We start from the raw sequence: 26,919 nt of genomic DNA on the forward strand, positions 1-26,919 counted from the left end.
GCTCGAGGGGCCGAATGGCCGACTCCTGCTCCTATTTCTTATGTTCTTATAAACATTGGCACGGTGCAGTTGGGCCGAATGGCCTGTGTCTGTGCCGTAGACTCGATGTAACATGGAGAATCTCCGTTATAAACATGGACGTAACAATGTATTACGGGAAAATTTGGCTCAAATGTGTAACATAGACATGACAGCAGTAAGTACGGTCTTGTAGACAGTAAGTGCGTGTGAACTTAAGATTTTTAGCTTGTTACAGATAGATATTTCAATAAATCGGTGTTCATATCCCAGGTGTAAGACAGGCAACAGATCGCCGCTCGTCCCGCTCAATACAGGAAGGCGGTATCGGAAGAAAGCTGAAGATGTTCGATGTAAGTACCCGGTGCCCTGTTTCAGTGCTTCCTTCAGACTGTGAACCATTGCTTCAATTGAATACATTTCCAATCTAATGCGTAAATTGAAAATGGGCTGGATTTTTGGTGGTCTAACACCTCAGTTAGCGGCCAGAGGGAGCATTACCTGGGGCGTTAGAGCTTAGCGACGGTGCGTGCGGCTTTTGGTTGCCCCGATGGAAATGTCATTACAGGCTCACCGATCGCTCCGATCCTGACGTATTCCTGGTGCAATGCCCGCGCTTGTGACCCGGTCGGTAAATTCGGTGCGTGCGCTTCACTGAGCAGTGGGGGCAGGCTTGCAGAGTCGGTAACTGGTGGCTACTTAACGGGACGAGGAAGCGACTCCCTGGGAGGTCACAGTCAGTGCAACGTTTACACACAGCACGGCGCGTGAGCCTCCGAGTATGCCTCGGCAGACGGATGTAACAGCACAGCTTGAAAACAAGTGGTTTTGAAAACATTAATGGGTGTGTTACTATCCGTGCCTTTTAAGACTCAGCTTTTCCCGGGATCTGATTTGGAGTTTCGTGCACGCGCAATGGGCCCGCAAAATATACAGACCTTTCGTTATCGCGCCTCCCCCAGCTCTGGCGGGCAACGGCTGATATATCGCCTGTCTGCTCCTTGCCCCTGTCCCACTGTCCTAACTCACACCGAGTCCCGCTCACCCATCACCCCCTGTGCTCCCTGCCTGTGTCCTAACTCGCACCGAGTCCCGCTCACCCATCACCCCCTGTGCTCCCTGCCTGTGTCCTAACTCGCACCGAGTCCCGCTCACCCATCACCCCCTGTGCTCCCTGCCTGTGTCCTAACTCGCACCGAGTCCCGCTCACCCATCACCCCCTGTGCTCCCTGCTGTGTCCTAACTAGCACCGAGTCCCGCTCACCCATCACCCCCTGTGCTCACTACCCCGTGCCCTAACTCATACCAAGTCCCGCTCACCCATCACCCCCTGTGCTCGCTGCCCCCCTGTCCTAACTTGCACTGTGTCCCGCTCACCCATCACCCCCTGTGCTCACTACCCTGTGCCCTAACTCATACCAAGTCCCGCTCACCCAACCCCCCCTGTGCTCGCTGACCTACATTGGCTCCCGGTTAAGCAACGCCTCGATTTCAAAATTCTATCCTTGTTTTCAAATCCCTCCATGGCCCTCGCCCCTCCCTATCTCTGTAATCCCCTCCAGCCCCACAACCCCCCCGAGATGTCTGCGCTCCTCTAATTCTGCCCTCTTGAGCATCCCTGATTATAATCGCTCCACCATCGGTGGCCGTGCCTTCTATTCCCAAACTCTGGAACTCCCTGCCTAAACCTCTCCGTCTCTCTACCTCTCTTTGTTGACCTTCATAGCGAGAGGATTTGAGTATAGGAGCAGGGAGGTCATACTGCAGTTGTACAGGGCCTTGGTGAGGCCACACCTTGAATATTGTGTTCAGTTTTGGTCTCCTAATCTGAGGAAGGACATTCTTGCTGTTGAGGGAGTGCAGCGAAGGTTCACCAGACTGATTCCCGGGATGGCAGGACTGACATATGAAGAAAGACTGAATCGACTAGGCTTATATTCACTGGAATTTAGAAGAGTGAGAGGGGTTCTCATAGAAACATATAAAATTCTGACGGGACTGGACAGGTTAGATGCAGGAAGAATGTTCCCGATGTTGGGGAAGTCCAGAACCAGGGGTCACAGTCTAAGAATAAGGGGTAAGCCATTTAGGACCGAGATGAGGAGAAACTTCTTCACTCAGAGAATTGTGAACCTGTGGAATTCTCTACCACAGAAAGTTGTTGAGGCCAGTTCGTTAGATATATTCAAGAGGGAGTTAGATGTGGCCCTTAAGGCTAAAGGGATCAAGGGGTGTGGAGAGAAAGCAGGAATGGGGTACTGAAGTTGCATGATCAACCATGATCATATTGAATGGTGATGCAGGCTCGAAGGGCCGAATGGCCTGCCCCTGTACCTACTTTCTATGTTTCTATGATTCCTGCTTCAAGTCGCTCCTTAAAACCGATCTCTTTGACCAAGCTGTTGGTCACCTGCGCTAATTTCTACTTATGCGGCTCGGTGTCAAATATTTTAGCACGTAATACAGTGCCTTGGGATGGTTCACAACATTAAAGGCGCTATATAACTACAAGTTGTTGTTGTCTCCTCTTGTTGTCGTTTGCTGTCCATATCGTCTGATCGTGCCTTGCTCTCCTAATAGTGCAGCATCTCGGAATCAGCGACTCATTGAAGCTGAGCCTGGAGAAGCTGATGGTGGATCGGAGCTTCCTGTCCCTGGGTCAATCTCTTGGTGCAGGTATGTAAAGAAAGATCTGCATTTCGATAGCGCCTTTCAGAACCTCAGTTCTCCTCAAAGCGCTTCACAACCAATGAAGCACTTTTTGGAGTGTAGTCACTGTTGTAATGTGGGAAACGGGGCAGCCACTTTGTGTACAGCAAGCTCCCACAAACAGCAATGTGATAATGACCCAGATCATCTGTTTTAGTGATGTTGATTGAGGGATAAATATTGGCCCCAGGACACCGGGGAGAACTCCCCTGCTCTTCTTCCAATAGTGGCCCCGGGATCTTTTACATCCACCCGAGAGAGCAGACGGGGCCTCAGTTTAACGTCTCATCCGAAAGACGGCACCTCCGACAGTGCAGCGCTCCCTCAGTGCTGCCCCTCCGACTGTGCAGCGCTCCCTCAGTGCTGCCCCTCCGACTGTGCGGCACTCCCTCAGTGCTGCCCCTCCGACAGTGCGGCGCTCCCTCAGTACCGCCCCTCCGACAGTGCGGCGCTCCCTCAGTACCGCCCTTCCGACAGTGCGGCGCTCCCTCAGTACCGCCCCTCCGACAGTGCGGCGCTCCCTCAGTACCGCCCCTCCGACAGTGCGGCGCTCCCTCAGTACCGCCCCTCCGACAGTGCGGCGCTCCCTCAGTACCGCCCCTCCGACAGTGCGGCGCTCCCTCAGTACCGCCCCTCCGACAATGCGCGCTCCCTCAGTACCGCCTCTCCAACAGTGCGGCACTCCCTCAGTACTGCCCCTCCGACAGTGCAGCGTTCCCTCAGTACTGCCCCTCCGACAGTGCGGCGCTCCCTCAGTACCGCCCCTCCGACAGTGCGGCGCTCCCACAGTACCGCCCCTCCGACAATGCGCGCTCCCTCAGTACCGCCTCTCCGACAGTGCGGCACTCCCTCAGTACTGCCCCTCCGACAGTGCGGCGTTCCCTCAGTACTGCCCCTCCGACAGTGCGGCGTTCCCTCAGTACTGCCCCTCCGACAGTGCGGCGCTCCCTCAGTACTGCCCCTCCGACAGTGCGGCGTTCCCTCAGTACTGCCCCTCCGACAGTGCGGCGCTCCCTCAGTACTGCACAGGAGTGTCATCCCGGATTTTGTGCTCAAAGTTTCTGGAGTGAGCTTGAACCCACGACCTCTGACTCAGAGGCGAGGCTGCTACTCGCTGAGCCACAGCTGACACAATTTGAAGCCTGATTCTCTCCCTACTTTCCTTGAAGATGTCACTGGAAAGTGATCAGGAGCATGATCTCTGGATGGCTAGTTTCTTCACCCCCCCTACCCACCCTCTCCCCCCTTGCCCCCAAGAAGTTGTCCTCTCCTCTCCCTATCCTGGGGACACTGAAAATGACCGTGTAGCCCTCAAGCACAGCTCCAGCTGGGATCAACTGTCTGGGCATCGCCTATCCAGGTGTGCATGGCTCAGTACCACGCCAGGCAGTGGCCAACAAACTGGTGCAGTTGAGTTCAGCGGGTGAGCTATCTGATGTTTGCTGCAGCAGTGTTGGCAGGCTGACATCTCTTGTCTCTTATCCTTCATATTCAGGAGAGTTTGGCTCAGTGTACCAGGGACTACTCAAGCAAACCAATGGCTTTGACCAAAATGTTGCTGTGAAGACAATGAAACGTAAGTTCCAACTCTGGGGAGTCCACTCGATCAACCTGACAGAGTTTTACTGAGAAATGATGCGGAGGGGTTCAAGATAAAAACAGTATTTGGTATTAAAAACATTGAACCTTAGGACATTTTGTCAATTGGGATTCTAGACATGGGAGTGAATGGGAAGGGGTTTGGGTTCATTGGGATGGTGTACAATGGGAGTGAATGGGAAGGGGTTTGAGTCCATTGGGATTGTGTACAGTGGGAGTGAATGGGAAGGGGTTTGGGTTCATTGGGATTGTGTACAATAGGAGTGAATGGGAAGGGGCTTGAGTCCATTGGGATTGTGTACAGTGGGAGTGAATGGGAAGGGTTTGGGTCCATTGGGATTATGTACAGTGGGAGTGAATGGGAAGGGGTTTGGATCCATTGGGATTGTGTACAGTGGGAGTGAATGGGAAGGAGTTTGGGTCCATTGGGATTGTGTACAGTGGGAATGAATGGGAAGGGGGGTTGGGTCCATTGGGATTGTGTACAATGGGAGTGAATGGGAAGGGTTTGGGTCCATTGGGATTGTGTACAGTAGGAGTGAATGGGAAGAGTTTTGGGTTCTTGGGATAGTGTACATGGATTGAATTGGAAGGGGTTTAGGTCCATAGGGATTGTGTACAATAGGAGTGAATGGGAAGGGATTTGGTGCATTGGGATTCTGTACAGTGGGAATGAATGGGAAGGGGTTTGGTCCATTGGGAGTGTGGACAGTGGGAGTGAATGGGAAGTGGTTTGGGTCCATTAGGATGGTGTATAATGGGAGTGAATGGGAAGGGGTTTGGGTCCATTGGGATTAAGTACAATGGGAGTGAATGGGAAGGGGTTTGGATCCATTGGGATTGTGTACAGTGGGAGTGAATGGGAACTGTTTTGGGTCCATTGGGATTGTGTATAGTGGGAATGAATGGGAAGGGGGGTTGGGTCCATTGGGATTGTGTACAGTGGGAGTGAATGGGAAGGGGTTTGGGTCCATTGGGATTGTGTACAGGGAGTGAATGGGAAGGGGGTTGGGTCCATTGGCATTGTGTACAGTGGGAGTGAATGGGAAGGGGTTTGGGTCCATTGGCATTGTGTACAGTGGGAGTGAATGGGAAGGGGTTTGGATCCATTGGGATTGTGTACAGTGGGAGTGAATGGGAAGGAGTTTGGGTCCATTGGGATTGTGTACAGTGGGAGTGAATGGGAAGGGTTTTGGGTCCATTGGGATTGTGTACAGTAGGAGTGAATGGGAAGAGTTTTGGGTTCTTGGGATAGTGTACATGGATTGAATTGGAAGGGGTTTAGGTCCATAGGGATTGTGTACAATAGAAGTGAATGGGAAGGGATTTGGTGCATTGGGATTCTGTACAGTGGGAATGAATGTGAAGGGGTTTGGTCCATTGGGAGTGTGTACAGTGGGAGTGAATGGGAAGTGGTTTGGGTCCATTGGGATGGTGTACAATGGGAGTGAATGGGAAGGGGTTTGGGTCCATTGGGTTGTGTACAATGGGAATGAATGGGAAGGGGTTTGGGTCCATTGGGATTGTGTACAGGGAGTGAATTGGAAGGGGTTTGGGTTGATTGGGATTAAGTACAATGGGAGTGAATGGGAAGGGTTTGGGGCCCTTTGGGATTGAGTGAATGGGAAGGGTTTTGGGCCCTTTGGGATTGAGTACAGTGTATTTTTCGAGCAGGATTTACTGGGCAGCAATCAGGATTGGGATCCCTGCTTCTGATTGGCTTTCCCCGGCCCAGAAGAGCGGAGACAATTTAAGGGCCAAATGCCACCTGGCGGAGATCAGCTATTTCAGAACAGACTGGGAAAGGAACCCGGAGCGTTCCTCATCCCACCTGGCTCCCAGGTAGCACATTAGATAATAGCAGGTAGTACATTTTCCAACAGAGCCAGTGGAACCTCTGATGCAACTCTGGTACTAGATTCCTGATAACAATCAACATGCACCAACCTGGTCCGACACTCTCTCAGGACCACAAAGTGCCCTCCTGTAACATCGCCCATCTCCGCCCCTGCCTCAGCTCATCCGCTGCTGAAGCTCTCATCCGTGCCTTTGTTACCTGCAGACTTGACTATTCCAACGCACTCCTGGCCGGCCTCCCACATTCTACCCTCCGTAAACTAGAGGTGATTCAAAACTCGGCTGCCCCGTGTCCTAACTCGCACCGAGTCCCGCTCACCCATCACCCCCTGTGCTCCCGGTTCATTCTCATTCTTGTTTACAAATCCCTCCATGGCCCTCGCCCCCTCCGTATCTCTGTAATCTCCTCCAGCCCCACAACCCCCCGAGATGTCTGCGCTCCTCTAATTCTGCCGCCTTGAGCATCCCTGATTATAATCGCTCAACCATCGGTGGTCATGCCTTCTGTTGCCTGGGCCCTAAGCTCTGCAACTCCCTCCCTAAACCTCTCTGCCTCTCTTTCCTCCTTCAAGACGCCCCTTAAAACCTACCTTTTTGACCAAGCCCTGAGCTAATTTCTACCTATGCGGCTTGGTGTCAAATTTATGTCTCATAACGCTCCTGTGACGTTTCACCACGTTAAAGACGCTATATGAATACTAGTTGTTATTGTATCGAGCATGGGGGTTACACAGATTTGAAACCTTCTCTTTGCCTTCTAGAGGGACTTGTTTCAAACCCGGAGCTGGAGTCCTTCCTGAGGGAAGCGGAATTGATGCAAGGCTTCAACCATCCCAACGTCCTCAGGCTTATCGGTAAGAAACATGGCTTGTTAACCGGGATATTCCTGCCTCCCAATAACAGCCCTCTGTCTCGTTTTGCTTATGAGCAAGAAGAGGGGAGGGAATGGCACTGAAACCCAGTTCAGGCAACAGACCTGCGGGACTCAGCGGTGAGAGATCATTTATAGGCGGTCCCTCGAACGAGGATGACTTGCTTCTACAAGAATTCACCGATGTTTCAATGGAGGACCCGATGTTCCAGTTCTGAACTCCAATTGAGGGGGTGGAAGATGCCTGTGCGTGGATTGTTTTAACGTGGGGTGACCGTTGCACACCAGCCACCACACGGGCTTGACAGAGCTCGGCCTTGGTCCAATGGCAAGGGTTAACCAGGACGACTGGAGACCTGCTCTGCTGCATGGACCTAGTGCGCACACAGATCGCACACAGTGTGGGCTGGGCCCGTGCTGCCCCTGGGCCCTCGGCTCTTCTGGGCCCCGTACCCTCATCTATCGCACCTTCGCCCACCATGTTCCAGGGCCCGGCGCTCCAGCTCTGTTTATAGCCCCGACCTGCAGTGGTGTTCTCACACAGGTCGGGGCGGCCCATGATGGGAGGTAGGCCAGAGATGGCCCACGGGACCATACCGTGAGTCGAACTGTTCCACCACGTCGGCTACTTTATAGACAACTTCCTTCGCTTGTCTGGCTGGAAGAATACCTCGCGTAGAAATTATTCCCTCTACACTTCGAATCATAGAAAAATTACCCTCCACTCGAGTCTCATCCTGTCTTTCCTCAGCTAACTCTATCAGCATAACCCTCCATTCCCTTCTCCCTCATATGCTTGTCTCACCATCATTATAGGCAGTCCCTCGGAATCGGGGAAGACTTGCTTCCATTCGTAAAATGAGTCCTTAGGTGGCTGAACAGCCCAATACAAGAACCACAGTCCCTGTCACAGGTGGGACAGATGGTCGTTGAGGGAAGGGGAGGGTGGGACTGGTTTGCCGCACGCTCCTTCCGCTGCCTGCGCTTGGTTTCTGCACGCTCTCGGCGACGAGACTCGAGGTGCTCAGCGCCCTCCCGGATGCACTTCCTCCACTTAGGGCGGACTGGTCTTTGGCCAGGGACTCCCAGGTGTTGGTGGGGATGTTGCACTTTATCAGGGAGGCTTTGAGGGTGTTCCTGTAACGTTTCCTCTGCCCACCTTTGGCTCGTTTGCCGTGAAGGAGTATGTTTGTCTAGCCTCCCCTTAAATGCATCGGTACTATTCGCTTCAAACACTCCCTGTGGCAGCGAGTTCCACATTCTCATCACTCTCTGGGTAAAGAATTTTCTGCCGTAAGGAGAACAACCCCAGCTTCTCCGGTCTCTCCAACAGAACTGAAGTCTTTCATCCCTGGAACCGTTCTAGTAAACCTTCTCTGCACCTTCTCCAAGGCCTTGACATCCTTGCAGGTGTAGCAAGCAGTGAGGAAGGCAAATGGTACATTGGCCTTCATTACAAGAGGATTGGAGTACAGAAGCAGGGAGGTCTTACTATGCACGGCCTTGGTGAGATCGCACCTGGAGTATTGTGTGCAGTTTTGGTCTCCTTACCTAAGAAAAGATATACTTGCCATAGAGGGAGTGCAGCGAAGGTTCACCAGACTGATTCCTGGGATGGCAGGACTGTCGTATGAGGAGAGATTGGGTCGACTAGGCCTGTATTCACTGGAGTTTAGAAGAATGAGAGGGGATCTCATTGAAACATATAAAATTCTGATGGGGTTGGACAGACTGGATGTGGGGAGGATGTTTCCCCCGGGGCTGGGAAGTCTAGAACAAGGGGTCACAGTCTCAGGATACGGGGTCGGAAATTTAGGACCGAGATGAGGAGAAATGTTTTCACTCAGAGTGTGGTGAACCTGTGGAATTCTCTACCACAGAAGGCTGTGGAGGCCAAGTCACTGAATATATTTAAGAGGGAGATAGATAGATTTCTAGAAACAAAAGGCATCAAGGGGTATGGGGGAGAAAGCGGGAATATGGTGTTGAGATAGAGGATCAGCCATGATCATATTGAATGGCGGTGCGGACTCGAGGGGCCGAATGGCCGACTCCTGCTCCTGTTTTCTATGTTTCTGTGTTAAAGTGCGGTGCCCAGAATTGGACGCAGTACTCCAGCTGAGGTCGAGCCAGGGATTTACGAAGGGTTTAGCATGACTTCCTTGCTTTTGTGCGCCCTGCCTCTATCTATAAAGCCAATTTTGGATGTCTGTCAGGGTTTTCCCACTCCTGCTGGGAATGTGCGCTGGTTACTGGCCGGTGTTGGTGTTTGGAGAGAGACTGGTTATTTCTGCTGTTGTTTCTGCAGGGGTGTCGTTCGAGGTTTGCCCTGAGGGACAAGTGCCAATGCCGATGGTCATCCTTCCCTTTATGCCACATGGAGACCTTCGTAGATTCCTGCTCAACTCAAGGCACAGAAAGAACGCCGTGGTAACCAGACCTGAATCACCTTACCTAGGATTACATCCGGCACAGAAACAGGCCATTGGGCCCAACCAGTCCGTGCCGGCGTTTATGCTCAACTCGAGCCGCCTCCTGTCTTTCCTCATCTAACTCTATCAGCATAACCCTCTATTCCCTTCTCCCTCATATGCTTGTCTAGCCTCCCCTTAAATGCATCAATACTATTCGCCTCAACCTCTCCCTGTGGCAGTGAGTTCCACATTCTCACCACTCTCTGGGTAAAGAAGTTTCTCCTGAATTCCCCATTGGATTTCTGGGTGACTATCTTATATTGGTGGCCTCTAGTTATGCTCTTCTCCACAAGTGGAAACATTCTCTCTCTATCCACTCGATCAAAACCTTTCATCAGTTTAAAGACCTCTATTAGGTCACCCCTCAGCCTTCCATTTACAAGAGAAAAGAGACCCACAGCCTGTTCATCCTTTCCTGATATGTATACCCTCGCATTTCTGGTATCATCCTTGTAAATCTTCTCTGCACCCTCTCCAGTGCCTCTATATCCTTTTTATAATATCGAGACCAGAACAGTGCACAGTGCTCCATGTGTGGTATATGGCAACCAGAACTGTGCACAGTAACTCCCAGTGTGGGATATGGAGACCAGAACTGTGCACTGTGCATCCAAGTGTAGGATATAGAAGCATAGAAACATAGAAAATAGGTGAGGGAGCAGGCCATTCGGCCCTTCGAGCCTGCACCACCATTCAATATGATCATGGCTGATCATTCAACCTCAGTACCCTTTTCCTGCTTTCTCCCCATACCCCTTGATCCCTTTAGCCCTAAGGGCCACATCTAACTCCCTCTTGAATATATCTAATGAACTGGCCTCAACAACTTTCTGTGGTAGAGAATTCCACAGGTTCACAATTCTCTGAGTGAAGAAGTTTCTCCTCATCTCGGTCCTAAATGGCTTACCCCTTATTCTTAAACTGTGACCCCTGGTTCTGGAACTCCCCAACATCGGGAACATTCTTCCTGCCTCTAACCTGTCCAATCCCATCAGAATTTTATATGTTTCTATGAGATCCCCTCTCATTCTTCTAAACTCCAGTGGATACAAGCCCAGTTGTAGCAGTCTCTCCTCATATCTCAGTCCTGCCATCCCAGTAATCAGTCTGGTGAACCTTCGCTGTACTCCCTCAATAGCAAGAATGTCCTTCCTCAGATTAGGGGACCAAAACTGAACACACTATTCCAGGTGTGGCCTCACCAAGGCCCTGTACAACTGCAGTAAGACCTCCCTGCTCCTATACTCAAATCCCCTCGCTATGAAGGCCAACATGCCATTTGCCTTCTTCATCGCCTGCTGTACCTGCTTGCCAAACTTCAATGACTGATGTACTTTGACACCCAGGTCTCGTTGCACCTCCCCTTTTCCTAATCTGTCACCATTCAGATAATATTCAGTCTTCCTGTTTTTGCCACCAGAGTGGATAACCTTACATTTATCCACATTATACTGCATCTGCCATGCATTTGCCCACTTACCTAACCTGTCCAAGTCACCCTGCAGTCTCTTAGCGTCCTCCTCACAGCTCACACCGCCACCCAGCTTAGTGTCATCTGCATATGGAGACCAGAACTGTGCACAGTAACTCCCAGTGTGGTATATGGAGACCAGAACTGTGCACAGTAACTCCCAGTGTGGGATATGGAGACCAGAACTGTGCACAGTAACTCCCAGTGTGGGATATGGAGACCAGAACTGTGCACAGTAACTCCCAGTGTGGGATATGGAGACCAGAACTGTGCACAGTAACTCCCAGTATGGGATATGGAGACCAGAACTGTGCACAGTAACTCCCAGTGTGGAATATGGAGACCAGAACTGTGCACAGTAACTTCCAGTGTGGTATATGGAGACCAGAACTGTGCACAGTAACTCCCAGTGTGGGATATGGAGATCAGAACTGTGCACAGTAACTCCCAGTGTGGGATATAAAGACCAGAACTGTGCACAGTACCTCCCAGTGTGGGATATAGAGACCAGAGCTGTGCACAGTAACTCCCAGTGTGGGATATGGAGATCAGAACTGTGCACAGTAACTCCCAGTGTGGGATATAAAGACCAGAACTGTGCACAGTAACTCCCAGTGTGGGATATAGAGACCAGAACTGTGCACAGTAACTCCCAGTGTGGGATATAGAGACCAGAGCTGTGCACAGTAACTCCAAGTGTTAATCCCCTGGAATTCATAGTACTGTACAGCCCAGGGGGTGTCACAGGTTATCCGCTCCCTGATATATTACCCTGGATCGCTGCTCCATGTATTTCCAGGCCTCAGTTCAGGCCCTGCCCGACAGCGGACTTTGAGTGAGCTGCCGTTCCCTCTTGCTCTGTGGTATAAGAAGGCAAGGGAACATTCCTTGGATGATGCCAGCGACCACCCAGTGCAGGGGCTGTATTACAATAGAACTATTGCACCTGTAATTCCTTCCCCCTCTACCTGTGGGGAGGTGCAGTCTCCAACAACAACAACTTTACATTTACATAACGCCTTTAATGTAGTAAAACGTCCCAAGGCGCTTCACAGGACCGATTATGAAACAAATTTTGACACCGAGAGCTATTTGACTGGAATATTGACTGGAAGCTCTGGAACTCCCTCCCTAAACCGCTCCGCCTCTCTCCTCCTTTAAGACGCTCCTTCAAACCGACCTCTTTGACCAAGCTTTTGGTCGTTTGCCCGAATATCTCCTTATGTGGGCCGCTGTCAAAATTTGAAAGAAAAAAAAAAGACTTGCATTTATATAGCGCCTTTCATGACCACCGGATGTCTCAAAGTGCTTTACAGCCAATGAAGTACTTTTAGTCACTGTTGCAATCTGGGAAACGCGGCAGCCAATTTGCGCACAGCAAGCTCCCACAAACAGCGATGTGATAATGACCCGGATCATCTGTTTTAGTGATGTTGGTCGAGGGATAAATATTGGCCCCAGGACACCGGGGAGAACGCCCCTGCTCTTCTTTGAAACAGTAGCATGGGATCTTTTACATCCTGAGAGGCAGACGGGGCCTCGGTTTAATGTCTCAACCTAAAGACAGCACCTCCGACAGTGCGACACTCCCTTAGTACCGCCCCTCCGACAGTGCGGTGCTCCCTCAGTACTGCCCCTCCGACAGTGCGACACTCCCTCAGTACCGCCCCTCCGACAGTGCGGTGCTCCCTCAGTACTGCCCTTCTGACAGTGCGACACTCCCTCAGTACCACCCCTCCGACAGTGCAGCGCTCTCTCAGTACTACCCTTCTGACAGCGCAGTACGGCGCTCCCTCAGCACTGCCCCTCCGACAGCGCAGTACGGCGCTCCCTAAGCACTGCCCCTCCGACAGTACAGTACGGCGCTCCCTCAGTACGGCCCCTCCGACAGTACAGTACGGCGCTCCCTTAGCACTGCACTGGGCGGGTCAGCCATGATTTTTGCACTCAAGTCTCTGGAGTGGGACTTGAACCAACTTCTGATTCGGAGGCGAGAGTGCTGCCCACTGAGCCACAGCTGACATTAACTAGCACAGTGGGGAGACCGATTACTGGAAGCAGTTTTATGTGACTTGGTATTAAGGCCATCTCTCTCTCTCCCTTCCTAGCGTGTGTCGCTGCAGATTCTCCTTCAGTTCATGTCGGATATTGCCTGCGGGATGGAGTACCTGAATAACCGAGGCTTCCTGCACAGAGACCTGGCAGCCCGAAACTGCATGTGAGTCATGTTCAACAACAACAACTGGTATTTATATAGTGCCTTTAACATCGTGAAATGTCCCAAGGCGCTTCACAGGAGTACTAAGCGATAAAAATTTGACACCGAGCCGCATAAATAGAAATTACGGCAGGTGACCAAAAGCTTGGTCAAAGAGGTCGGTTTTTAGGAGCGTCTTGAAGGAGGAGAGAGAGGCGGAGGGGTTTAGGGAGGGAGTTCCAGAGCTTGGGGCCCAGGCAACAGAAGGCACGGCCACCGATGGTGGAGCGATTATAATCAGGGACACTCAGGAGGGCATAATTAGAGGAGCGCAGAGATCTCGGGGGGCTGGAGGAGATTACAGAGATAGGGAAGGGGCGAGGGCCATGGGGGTATTTGTAAACAAGGCTGAGAATTTTGAAATCGAGGCGTTGCTTAACCGGGAGCCAATGTAGGTCAGCGAGCACAGGGGGTAATGGGTGAGCGGGACTCGGTGCGAGTTAGGACACGGGGCAGTGAGCACAGCGGGTGATGGGTGAGCGGGACTCGGTGCGAATTAGGACACGGGGCAGTGAGCACAGGGGGTGATGGGTGAGCGGGACTGGGTGCGAGTTAGGATACGGGGCAGTGAGCACAGGGGGTGATGGGTGAGTGGGACTCGGTGCGAGTTAGGACACGGGGCAGTGAGCACAGCGGGTGATGGGTGAGCGGGACTCGGTGAGAGTTAGGACACGGGGCAGCCGAGTGTTCAGGCGGAAGGTTCTTTGGTTTGTCATGCAGGAGGCTTGAATAGCTTCCCTGATGGCTGCCAGGGTGGAACTGCGCGAGACAGACCATGTCACTCTTTGGTTCGGAGTGAAGGCACTGATAGGGCCACTAAAGTCTCAACGCGTCTGGGATGGGGAAGGGAATTGGGAACTCAAGGGATCCTGCTCCCGATCGCTATCCAGTGACTTCTGTTGGGAGGGGCCCATGTATGGATGTTGGATGAACGCAGGCTAATAGGATACAGAGTAAAGCTCCCCCTACACTGTCCCATCAAACACTCCCAGGGCAGGTACAGCACGGGGTTAGATACAGAGTAAAGCTCCCTCTACACTGTCCCATCAAACACTCCCAGGTTGGGTACAGGGGGTTAGATACAGAGTAAAGCTCCCTCTACACTGTCCCATCAAACACTCCCAGGGCAGGTACAGCACGGGGTTAGATACAGAGTAAAGCTTCCTCTACACTGTCCCATCAAACACTCCCACGGCAGGTACAGCACGGGGTTAGATACAGAGTAAAGCTCCCTCTACACTGTCCCCATCAAACACTCCCAAGGCAGGTACAGCACGGGGTTAGATACAGAGTAAAGCTCCCTCTACACTGTCCCATCAAACACTCCCAGGGCAGGTACAGCACGGGGTTAGATACAGAGTAACGCTCCCTCTACACTGTCCCATCAAACACTCCCAGGGCAGGTACAGGGGGTTAGATACAGAGTAAAGCTCCCTCTACACTGTCCCATCAAACACTCCCAGGGCAGGTACAGGGGGTTAGATACAGAGTAACGCTCCCTCTACACTGTCCCATCAAACACTCCCAGGGCAGGTACAGGGGGTTAGATACAGAGTAAAGCTCCCTCTACACTGTCCCATCAAATACTCCCAGGGCAGGTACAGGGGGTTAGATACAGAGTAACGCTCCCTCTACACTGTCCCATCAAATACTCCCAGGGCAGGTACAGGGGGTTAGATACAGAGTAACGCTCCCTCTACACTGTCCCATCAAACACTCCCAGGGCAGGTACAGGGGGTTAGATACAGAGTAAAGCTCCCTCTACACTGTCCCATCAAACACTCCCAGGGCAGGTACAGGGGGTTAGATACAGAGTAAAGCTCCCTCTACACTGTCCCATCAAACACTCCCAGGGCAGGTACAGGGGGTTAGATACAGAGTAAAGCTCCCTCTACACTGTCCCATCAAACACTCCCAGGGCAGGTACAGGGGGTTAGATACAGAGTAAAGCTCCCTCTACACTGTCCCATCAAACACTCCCAGGGCAGGTACAGGGGGTTAGATACAGAGTAAAGCTCCCTCTACACTGTCCCATGAAACACTCCCAGGGCAGGTACAGGGGGTTAGATACAGAGTAAAGCTCCCTCTACACTGTTCCAACAATTGCCTCAGCTCTAATTTCAAAAGAGCACCCCCTGCTGTACCAATGTGATGTTTTTCAACATCTCTTGGAATTGTGAGGCTGAAAAAGATTACAGAGATAGGGAGGGGTAAGTCAATCGAGTGATTTGTAAACAAGGATGAGAATTTTGAAATTAAGGCGTTGTTTAACTGGGAGATGTATCATTTATATGGAATTCCACATAGTTTCCAGATGTTCAGTAAGTCAGTTTAATGAATATCAGTCTCTCTGTGACAGTGCTGAGGGAGTGCTGCACTGTCGGAGGGGCAGTACTGAGGGAATGCCGCACTGTCGGAGGGGCGGTACTGAGGGAGCGCCGCACTGTAGGAGGGGCGGTACTGAGGGAGCGCCGTACTATCGGAGGGGCGGTACTGAGGGAGCGCCGCACTGTCGGAGGAGCAGTACTGAGGGAGCGCCGCACTGTCGGAGGGGCAGTACTGAGGGAGTGTCGCACTGTCGGAGGGGCAGTACTGAGGGAGTGCTGCACTGTCGGTGGGGCAGTACTGAGGGAATGCCGCACTGTCAGAGGGGCGGTACTGAGGGAGCGCTGCACTGTCGGTGGGGCAGTACTGAGGGAATGCCGCACTGTCAGAGGGGCGGTACTGAGGGAGCGCCGCACTGTGGGAGGGGCGGTACTGAGGGAGCGCCGCACTGTCGGAGGGACGGTACTAAGGGAGCGCCGCACTGTCGGAGGGGCAGTACTGAGGGAGCCCCGCACTGTCGGAGGGGCAGTACTGAGGGAGCGCCGCACTGTTGGAGGGGCGGTACTGAGGGAGCGCCACACTGTCGGAGGTACCATCTTTCGGATGAGACGTTAAACTGAGACACTGTCTGCTCTGTCGGCTGGATGTAAAAGATCCCATGGTACTATTTTGAAGAAGAGCAGGGGCGTTATTCCCCAGTGTCCTGGGGCCAATATTTATCCCTCAATCAACATAACAAAAAAACAGATGATCTGGTCATTATCACATTGCTGTTTGTGGGAGCTTGCTGTGGGCAAATTGGCTGCCGCATTTCCCACATTACAACAGTAACTACACTCCAAAAATACATCATTGGGTGTAAAGCTGAGATGTCCTGTGGTCGTGAAAGGCGCTATATAAATGCAAGTGTTAATTCCGTGCTTCATATGGAACGCAGGTTGGTGTAGACGGGTGGAATGGGCCCGTGATCTATCGTGCTTTCCTCCCCCGCAGGTTATGCGAGAATCTGCGGGTGCGCGTGGCTGATTTCGGCTTGTCGAGGAAGATCTACTCCAGTAATTACTATCGGCAAACGGCGGTCTCAAGGATGCCGGTGAAATGGATGGCGCTGGAGAGCATGGCGGAGTTAGTCTTCTCAACCAAAAGTGACGTGGTAAGCCGAGTTTATGTGTACTCTGCCGGTGGCAAGGGCGGGATTTTCGGCGCAAACGGTGGTTTTACACCAAAATTAACGTTTACACGGCGCGACCGTTTTTAGGCCTAACTTTCGGCCTTCACGTCCATCAGTAAAGGAGGCGTTGCACGAGGATTCGCGGCGCAAACCGCGAGCTTCGGCAACTTTCACCATCATCAACATCATCGGCAGTCCCTCGGAATCGAGGAAGACTTGCTTCCACTCTTAAAATGAGTCCTGAGGTGGCTGAACAGCCCAATACGAGAGCCACAGTCCCTGTCACAGGTGGGACAGACAGTGGTTGAGGGAAGGGGAGGGTGGGACTGGTTTGCCGCACGCTCCTTCCGCTGCCTGCGCTTGGTTTCTGCACGCTCTCGGCGTCGAGACTCGAGGTGCTCAGCGCCCTCCCGGATGCACTTCCTCCACTTAGGGGCGGACTGGTCTTTGGCCGGGGACTCCCAGGTGTCGGTGGGGGATGTTGCACTTTATCAGGGAGGCTCTGAGGGTGGTCCCTTTTAACTCGGCAACTTTAGTCCAGGGCCGGTAGCGGAGAGAGAAATAACAACAACAAAAATTGCCAAAAAAAACATTCAAACAACCCTTAGCTACTAAAGCGCTGAAAAAGAATTTAAAAATAAAAATTTTAACTTACCCTTTTCATACTTACCGCTGCTGGTTTGAGCGTGTCAGTGTTCTGGGGCGTGGCGGAGAGTGTCGAAAGTGCGACGGTAAGGCAATCCACGGCGCAGCATGTCATTCCACGTCGGCGCTATTCTCCCCGGCGGTGCGTGGAGCGCCGTCACAGAGAGGCGCACGAGGATCCCGCCGACCGGGATTTGGCCGCGGAGGGTCAAATCTTGGCGAAAACCCGTTCGCCGAGTCGGGGACATTCCAGGACCCCCCCCGAGGGTCACTAAAGACACTTCCAGGGGTGGTGGCGACCTAGCACGGTTTTCTATCCCATCTCTGCCTCTTGCTGCTCTAGGCTTGAAGCAATTTTTGCTGAGCTGTGGCGAGGACTGGGGGCAGTTCAGAGAAGGTTCACTCGGCTGATTCCTGGGATGAGGGGGTTGTCTTATGAGGAAAGGTTGAGCAGGTTGGGCCTCTACTCACTGGAGTTTAGCAGAATGAGAGGTGATCCTATCGAAACGTGTATGATTGTGAGGGGGCTGGACAGGGTAGATGCAGAGAGGATGTTTCCCCCTCGTGGGGGAATCTAGAACTAGGGGGCATAGGCTCAGAGTAAGGGGCCGCCCAGTTAGAGCGAAGATGAGGAGGAATTTCTTCTCTGAGGGGCGTGAATCTGTGGAATTCTCTGCCCCAGAGAGCTGAGGAGGCTGGGTCATTGAATATATTTAAGGTGGAGATAGACAGATTTTCGAACGATAAGAAAGTGAAGGATTATGGGGAGCGGGCAGGGAAGTGGAGCTGAGTCCATGATCGGATCAGCCATGATCTTATTGAATGGCGGAGCAGGCTCGAGGGGCCGTATGGCCGGCTCCTGCTCCTATTTCTTATAGTTTGAGTTCAAGGGTTAGCTCAGAGAGCCTGAACGCCAGCATTAACATCACACATGCACGTGATTTACCCGCAGAAATTGAGCACCAACATGATTTTCTTACAGAGTGGAGTTAGAAGCCAGAAACGTCTTTAAGCTGCATCTCTCCCCTTGTCCCCCAGTGGTCCTTCGGAGTGACGATGTGGGAGATCGCGACTCAGGGGAATTCGCCATATCCCGGCCTGCAGAATCACGAGATCTACGACTACCTGCTCGAGGGGAACCGGCTGAAGCAACCATCCGACTGTCTCGACAAATTGTGAGTGCCAGGAAACACAAGAACAAAGGAAATAGGAGCAGGAGTCGGCCATACGGCCCCTCGAGCCTGCTCCGCCATTTAATACCATCATGGCTGATCCGATCATGGACTCAGCTCCACTTCCCCGCCCGCTCCCCATAACCCGTCATCCCTTTATCGGTTAGGAAACTGTCTATTTCCGTCTTAAATTTATTCAATGTCCCAGCTTCCACAGCTCTCTGAGGCAGCGAATTCCACAGATTTACAACCCTCTGAGAGAAGAAATTCCTCCTCATCTCAGTTTTAAATGGGCGGCCCCTTATTCTAAGATCATGCCCTCTAGTTCTAGTCTCCCCCATCAGTCTCGATAAGATCACCTCTTATTCTTCTGAACTCCAATGAGTAGAGGCCCGACCTACTCAACCTTTCCTCATAAGTCAACCCCCTCATCCCCGGAATCAACCGAGTGAACCTTCTCTGAACTACCTCCAAAGCAAGCATATCCTTTTGTAAATATGGAAACCAAAACTGCACGCAGTACTCCAGGTGTGGCCTCACCAATACCCTGTATAACTGTAGCAAGACTTCCCTGCTTTTATACTCCATCCCCTTTGCAATAAAGGCCAAGATTCCATTGGCCTTCCTGATCACTTGCTGTACCTGCATACTATCCTTTTGTGTTTCATGCACAAGTACCCCCAGGTCCCGCTGTACTGCAGCACTTTGCAATCTTTCTCCATTTAAATAATAACTTGCTCTTTCTGTTCTGCTTCTCTGCCCTGAATCACAACAGTAACAAAGGATGGTACCAGGGATGAGGTACTTCAGTTACCTGGAAACATAGAAAACAGGTGCAGGAGCAGGCCATTCGGCCCTTCGAGCCTGCACCACCATTCAATATGATCATGGCTGATCATGCAACTTCAGTACCCCTTTCCTGCTTTCTCTCCGTACCCCTTTAGCCGCAAGGGCCACATCTAACTCCCTTTTGAATATATCTAACAAACTGGCATAAACAACTTTCTGTGGTAGAGAATTCCACAGGTTCACAATTCTCTGGGTGAAGAAGTTTCTCCTCATCTTGGTCTTAAATGGCTTATCCCTTATCCTTAGACTGTGACCCCTGGTTCTGGACTTCCCCAACATCGGGAACATTCTTCCTGCATCTAATCTGTCCAAACCCGTCAGAATTTTATATGTTTCTATGAGATCCCCTCTCATTCTTCTAAATTCCAGTGAATATAAGCCTAGTCGGTCCAGTCTTTCCTCATATGTCAGTCCTGCCATCCCGGGAATCAATCTGGTGAACCTTCGCTGCACTTCCTCAATAGCAAGAACGTCCTTCCTCAGATTAGGAGACCAAAACTGAACACAATATTCCAGGTGTGGTCTCACCAAGGCCCTGTACAACTGCAGTAAGACCTCCCTGCTCATATACTCAAATCCTCTCGCTATGAAGGCCAACATGCCATTTGCCTTCTTCACCATCTGCTGTACCTGCATGCCTACTTTCAATGACTGATGTACCATGACCCCCAGGTCTCGTTGCACCTCCCCTTTTACTAATCTGTCACCATTCAGATAATAATCTGCCTTCCTGTTTTTGCCACCAAAGTTGATAACCTCACACTTATCTACATTATACTGCATCTGCCATGCATTTGCCCATTTGGAGAAGCTGGGGTTGATCTCCTTGGAGCAGAGAAGGTCGAGGGGGAGATTGACCAGAATGGTCCCGGGGATGAGGAAGTTCAGTGACATGGAGAGACTGGGGTTGGTTTCACTGTCGCTGGTAGGACACCCAACCTCAAGAGCTTTCAAGGGAGGGGGGAGAGTTCCATGTTTCCCCTTTGTGTGAAGAAGTGCTTCTTATATACCAAAAGTCACTGCATGCCAAAGGAACTATGCTAGACATTACAACAACAACAATAGCACCTTTAATGTAGTAAAAAGTCCCAAGACGCTTCAGAAGATTTAAAAAATTGACACCGAGCCACATGAGGAGAAATTAGGGCAGGTGCCCAAAAGCTTGGTCAAAGAGATCGCTTTTAAGGAGAGTCTTAAAGGAGGAAAGAGAGGTAGAGAGGCGGAGAGGTTTAGGGAGGGAGCTCCAGAGCTTGGGGCCCAGGCAACAGAAGGCATGGCCACCAATGGTGGAGCGATTATAATCAGGGATGCTCAAGAGGGCAGAATTAGAGGAGTGCAGACATCTCGGGGGCTGTGGGGCTGGAGGAGATTACAGAGATAGGGAGGGGCGAGGGCCATGGAGGGATTTGTAAGCCAGGATGAGAATTTTGAAATTGAGGCATTGCTTAATCTGGAGCCAATGTAGGTCAGCGAGCACAGGGGGTGATGGGTGAGCGGGACTCAGTGCGAGTTAGGGCACGGGGCAGTGAGCACAGGGGGTGATGGGTGAGCGGGACTCTGCGAGTTAGGGCACGGGGCAGCGAGCACAGGGGGTGATGGGTGAGCGGGACTCAGTGCGAGTTAGGGCACGGGGCAGCGAGCACAGATGGTGATGGGTGAGCGGGACTCTGCGAGTTAGGGCACGGGGGCAGCGAGCACAGGCAGTGATGGGTGAGCAGGACTTGGTGCGAGTTAGGACACTGGGGCAGTGAGCACAGAGGGTGACGGGTGAGTGGGACTCGGTGCGAGTTAGGACACGGGGCAGTGAGCACAGGGGGTGATGGGTGAGCGGGACTCGGTGTGAGTTAGGACACGGGGCAGTGAGTACAGGGGGTGATGGGTGAGCAGGACTCGGCGCTAGTTAGGACACGGGCCAGCGAGCACAGGGGGCGATGGGTGAGCGGGACTCGGTGCGAGTTAGGACACGGGGGCAGCGAGCACAGGGGGCGATGGGTGAGCGGGACTCGGTGCGAGTTAAGACACGGGGGCAGCGAGCACAGGGGGTGATGGGTGAGCGGGACTCGGCGCGAGTTAGGACACGGGGCAGCGAGCACGGGGTGATGGGTGAGCGGGACTCGGTGCGAGTTAGGACACGGGGCAGCGAACACAGGGGGTGATGGGTGAGCGGAACTCGGTGCGAGTTAGGACACAGGGGCAGCGAGCACAGGGGGTGATGGGTGAGCGGGACTCGGTGCGAGTTAGGGCACAGGGGCAGCGAGCACAGGAGGTGATGGGTGAGCGGGACTCGGTGCGAGTTAGGACACAGGGGGTGATGGTGAGCAGAACTCAGTGCGAGTTAGGACACAGGGGCAGCGAGCACAGGGGGTGATGGGTGAGCGGGACTCGGTGCGAGTTAGGACACGGGGGCAGCGAGCACAGGGAGTGAAGGGTGAGCGGGACTTCGTGCGAGTTAGGACACGGGCTTCTTAAACAATAAGGGGATAAGGGGTTCTGGGGAGCGGGCGGGGAGGTGGAGCTGAGTCCATGATCAGATCAGCCATGATCGTATTGAAGGGGGGCCATATGGCCTACTCCTGCTCCTATTTCTTATATTCTTATGGGCTGCCGAGTTTTGGATCACCTCTAGTTTACGTCGGGTAGAACGTGGGAGGCCGGCCAGGAGTGCGTTGGAATAGTCACGTCTGGAGGTAACAGAGGCATGGGTGAGGGCTTCCGCAGCGCATGAGCTGAGGCAAGGGGGCGGAGACGGGCGATGTTACGGGGGCGGAAATAGGCGGTTTTAGTGACTGATTGCAATGTGCCCGCTGTTTGCTGATTGCTGCCGTCTCGCTCCCAGGTACTACCTCATGTACAGCTGCTGGTTCCTGAACCCAGAACAGCGGCCGACCTTCAGCGAGCTGGGAGCCCATCTGCAGGAGCTGCTCTCCGCCCTGCCCGCCCTCGCGGACTGGGGCGAGGTCCTCTACACCAACGTAGGGGCGAAGGCCAACGCGACGGACGGGGTCGCGGAGCTGGTGAACTTCTACGTGGAGGTGATGGACAACAACTTGGCCGCCATCGGTGAGCGCCAGGCGGCTCCGGTGCTTGGAGAGCAGGTCTGATTCCCCCCCACCTCACCCAGATGGAAACACCATCTTGAGTCGTGCGTTCTTGGGCAAATCTAAACAAACGTGGATTTAATGGCGCAAACCTTTCAATGCGCATCGATCGGACGGGATCGCTTCACAATTATTCCTGGCGTTACTGGCTCCCGGCGACGACGAGTCCTTTGAAAACTCTGCACCCAGCATCAGAAGTATGGTTGATGTCAACGGCGCAGAGAGAGACATAAGAACCTGGAAATTAGGAGCAGGATTAGGCCACACAGCCCCTCGAGCCTGCTCCGCCATTCCATAAAATCATGGCTGATCATTGACCTCAATTCCATCATCATCATAGGCGATCCCTCGAAGCGAGGATGACTTGCTTCCACGCCAAAAAAGGAGGAGTTCACCGGTATGTCAATGAAGGACCTAATATTCCGGATCCCGAACTATATCCTGAAGGGTGGAAGATACCTGTGGGTGGATTTTGTTAATGTGGGGTGGCCGTTGCACATCAGCCACCACACGGGCTTGACAGAGCGAGGTCTAGGTCTAGTTGACCAAGACGACTGGAGACCAGCTCTGCTGCACGGACCTAGTGCGCGCACATATCGCACAGTGTGGGGCTGGGCCCGTGCTGCCCCCTGGGCCCCTGGGCCCCGAACTCCCGCCTCTCCTGGGCCCCGATCACATCCCGCCACAGTCTCTCGCCGCTCCTGCTGTGCCTGCCCAGGCCCCAGGCTGACCATTGACCTCAACTCCACTTTCCCGCCCGATCTCCGTCTCCCTCGACGTCCCCGAGAAGCCAAGAATGTATTCAGAGACTCAGCATCCGCTGCCCTCTGGGGCCGAGAAGTTCCCCCCCCCACCTCTGACAACCGCGAGCCACCATGTCGGAATAGTCTGTGCTGCCACACGGCCCACCCAGCTGACTGAAAAGCGATGCCGGTTACAAGACGGGGCAGGAGGGAGTACCCGTGAGTTGGCACTTTGCAACTCCCATCGCGAAATCCATCATCGTTCCACCCAGCACCGCGACAGTATTTGGCTTGCAAGAGCGTTGTAAGCTCTCCTATCAGCTCTGCTGTTTCTGGCCGGACTAACAGTGCGACCGCACGCACTGCCTTCTTTTTCAGCTGACGTCTACGCCTGTACTTGAGGAAAAACTCAACACGCCTCGTTTATACACGTATTCTGGAGCCTTGCTCAATTTGCTGAGCGGCACGGACATTTACTGAACTTTCCTTGGTTGCGTGGGCGAGGTAGAGTCCGTGATAGGGGAGAGTGTCCGTGGGCTTTTGAGAGGGGATTCAATGGGTGGGGAGTGTAATGTTCTTTAGGGTCCCGGGTTTTTTTTTGTTGGACCTCAGCCTTGAGCCGTCTGTAACGTTGCTTTGCACCTCCCGAGTTGGGTTGTTGCTTGAGCATGCTCACAGGTTTGCGGAGCTGTTGCACTGTGAGGGGCTTCGCCAGTCACGTGATGTTCACAAAACTCAATAAAACCCCGGCCAGTTTTGGGTCTAGGTCATCCACGACGAGGTATGCAGTTGTGAGCCCGGTGGATGAACCGGTAATGTGTCGTGCGATTGTTAAATCTTTGTTAATAAACCAGCTCGTTCTTAATAGCAATGTGTTGCTATGAATGCTTTAGCAAAGAACCCACAAAGCAAATACATTACATGGTAAATTTCATGATAGGGGAGAGTGTAAATGGGCTGTGGGTGGAGATTCATTGGGCGGGTAGAGTCCGTGATAGGGGGAGAGTGTCCATGGGCTGTGGGGGGGACGGAAGAGTCTACAATAGGATAGAGTGTAAACCTGAGATCCAGACACAAGCACATTACAGCAGACATCATCGAATGGTGATGTGGAGCTGGAACCCTGGCTGAATTCATGCCCCCCCTGAGCCTGGGGGGTGGGGGGGCGCGCGCGGAGGAGAGGGGGGGGGGGGACACTGAGGCTAATTGAGGCTCCATCATTCACTACTTGAGCCAAGACCGATGAACTGAGTCGAGTGCTGGGAGGGGAGCCTCGCTCGGCTGCCCTGCTCTGTATTTCTACCTCCCTCAGCAGGTCGGGCAGCACGTGTGGGGAGGGCGATGGTTTCCGGGACAGTGGCGATGACGCGTGTCGCTGCAATAGCACGTTGACGCCACCAACTGGTGCTGCTGCCGTAGGAATGTGCAGAGCCTGATGATCAGAGAATGGGACAGCGCAGAAGTGGGCCATTCGGCCCATCGTGCCTGTGCCCGCTCTTTGAAAGAGCGATCCCATTAGTCCCACCCCCCCTGCTCTTACCCCATTGCCCTGCAGAGTTTTCTCTTCGAGTATTTATCCAATTCTATTTTGAAAGAACATAAGAACTAGGAGCAGGAGTCGGCCATTCGGCCCCTCGAGCCTGCTCCGCCATTCAATAAGATCACGGCTGATCTGATCTTGGGCTCAGCTCCACTTCGCTGCCCGCTCCCCATAACCCCTCACCCCCAAAAGTGGAAACATCCTCTCTGCATCCACCTTGTCAAGCCCCCTCAGTATTCTTATATGTTTCAATAAGATTAGTGAAGATTATCTCCGGTGCCCTGGGACCAATATTAATCCCTCAACCAACATCACTAAAACAGATTATCTGGGTCATTATCACATTGCTGTGTGTGGGAGCTTGCTGTGCGCAAATTGGCTGCTGCATTTCCCACATTACAACAGTGACCACACTCCAAAAGTACTTCATTGGCTGTAAAGCGCTTTGGGACGTCCGGTGGATAGGAAAGGCGCTATATAAATGCAAGTCTTTCTTTCATTACATGGAAACATAGAAAGTAGGTGCAGGAGCAGGTCATTCGGCCCTTTGAGCCTGCACCACCATTCAATATGATCATGGCTGATCATGCAACTTCAGTACCCCATTCCTGCTTTCTCTCATACCCCTTGATCCCTTTAGCCGTAGGGGCCATATCTAACTCCCTTTTGAATATATCTAACGAACTGGCCTCAACAACTTTCTGTGGTAGAGAATTCCACAGGTTCACAATTCTCTGAGTGAAGAAGTTTCTCCTCATCTCAGTCCTAAATGGCTTACCCCTTATCCTTAGACTGTGACTCCTGGTTCTGGACTTCCCCAACATCGGGAACATTCTTCCTGCATCTAACCTGACCAGTCCCGTCAGAATTTTATATGTTTCTATGAGATTCCCTCTCATTCTTCTAAATGCCAGTGAATATAAGCCTAGTCGATCCAGTCTTTCTTCATATATCAGTCCTGCCATCCCGGGAATCAGTCTGGTGAACATTTGCTGCACCCCCTCAATAGCAAGAATGTCCTTCCTCAGATTAGGAGACCAAAACTGAACACAATATTCAAGGGGTGGCCTGAATATTGCTGCAGTAAGACCTCCCTGCTCCTATACTCAAATCCCCTAGCTATGAAGGCCAACATACCATTTGCTTTCTTAACCGCCTGCTGTACCTGCATGCCAACTTTCAATGACTGATGTACCATGACACCCAGGTCTCGTTGCACCTCTCCTTTTCCTAATCTGTCATCATTCGGATAATATTCTGCCTTCCTGTTTTTGTCACCAAAGTGGATAACCTCACATTTATCCACATTATACTGCATCTGTCATGCATTTACCCACTCACCTAACCTGTCCAAGTCACCCTGCAGCCTCTTAGCATGCTCCTCACAGCTCACACCGCCATCCAGCTTAGTGTCATCTGCAAACTTGGAGATATTACCTTCAGTTCCTTTGTCTAAATCATTAATGTATATTGTAAATAGCTGGGGTCCCAGCACTGAACCTTGCGGTACCCTACTAATCACTGCCTGCCATTCGGAAAAGGACCCGTTTATTCCTACTCTTTGCTTCCTGTCTGCCAACCAGTTCTCTATCCACTTCAGTATATTACTCCCAATACCATGTCCTTTAATTTTGCACACCAATCTCTTGTGTGGGATTTTTGAAAGACCAAATACACTACATCCACTGGTTCTCCCTTGTCACTCGACTAGTTACTTCCTCAAAAGATTCTAGAAGATTTGTCAAGCATGATTTCCCTTTCATAAATCCATGCTGACTTGGACCGATCCTGTCACTGCTTTCCAAATGCGTTGTTATTACATCTTTAATAATTGATTCCAACATTTTCCCCACCACCGATGTCAGGCTAACCGGTCTATAATTCCCTGTTTTCTCTCTCCCTCCTTTTTTAAAAAGTGGGGGTACATTAGCTACCCTCCAGTCCATAGGAACTGACCCAGAGTCTATAGAATGATGGAAAATGACCACCAATGCATCCACTATTTCTAGGGCCACTTCCTTAAGTACTCTGGGATGCAGACTATCAGGCCCTGTAGATTTATTGGCCTTCAATCCCATCAATTTCCCTAAACACTGGTCCCCTAATATCGGCAAGAGCAA

The 26,919-nt window shown here is 52.2% G+C and overlaps 1 protein-coding gene across 2 annotated transcripts in view; it reads left to right on the forward strand.

The window, feature by feature from the left end:
• Positions 1-24,126, forward strand: part of LOC139239440 (tyrosine-protein kinase Mer-like) — a 47,771-nt gene extending 23,645 nt beyond the window's left edge. Inside the window, exons 6-14 of one of the 2 annotated variants that reach the window (XM_070868177.1) lie at positions 292-371; positions 2,599-2,694; positions 4,223-4,303; positions 6,945-7,037; positions 9,363-9,484; positions 13,108-13,217; positions 16,575-16,734; positions 18,436-18,572; positions 22,255-24,126. In XM_070868177.1, coding sequence (XP_070724278.1) covers positions 292-371; positions 2,599-2,694; positions 4,223-4,303; positions 6,945-7,037; positions 9,363-9,484; positions 13,108-13,217; positions 16,575-16,734; positions 18,436-18,572; positions 22,255-22,519 — 1,144 coding nt within the window. In that variant the 3' untranslated portion in view covers positions 22,520-24,126. Of the gene's footprint in view, positions 1-291; positions 372-2,598; positions 2,695-4,222; positions 4,304-6,944; positions 7,038-9,362; positions 9,485-13,107; positions 13,218-16,574; positions 16,735-18,379; positions 18,573-22,254 lie in introns of those variants that run through there. The other variant, XM_070868179.1, reaches the window with a different exon arrangement.
• Positions 24,127-26,919: the final 2,793 nt, after the last annotated feature.

The sequence above is a fragment of the Pristiophorus japonicus genome, chromosome 27, assembly GCF_044704955.1.
Source record: "Pristiophorus japonicus isolate sPriJap1 chromosome 27, sPriJap1.hap1, whole genome shotgun sequence".
Lineage (NCBI taxonomy): Eukaryota > Metazoa > Chordata > Chondrichthyes > Pristiophoridae > Pristiophorus > Pristiophorus japonicus.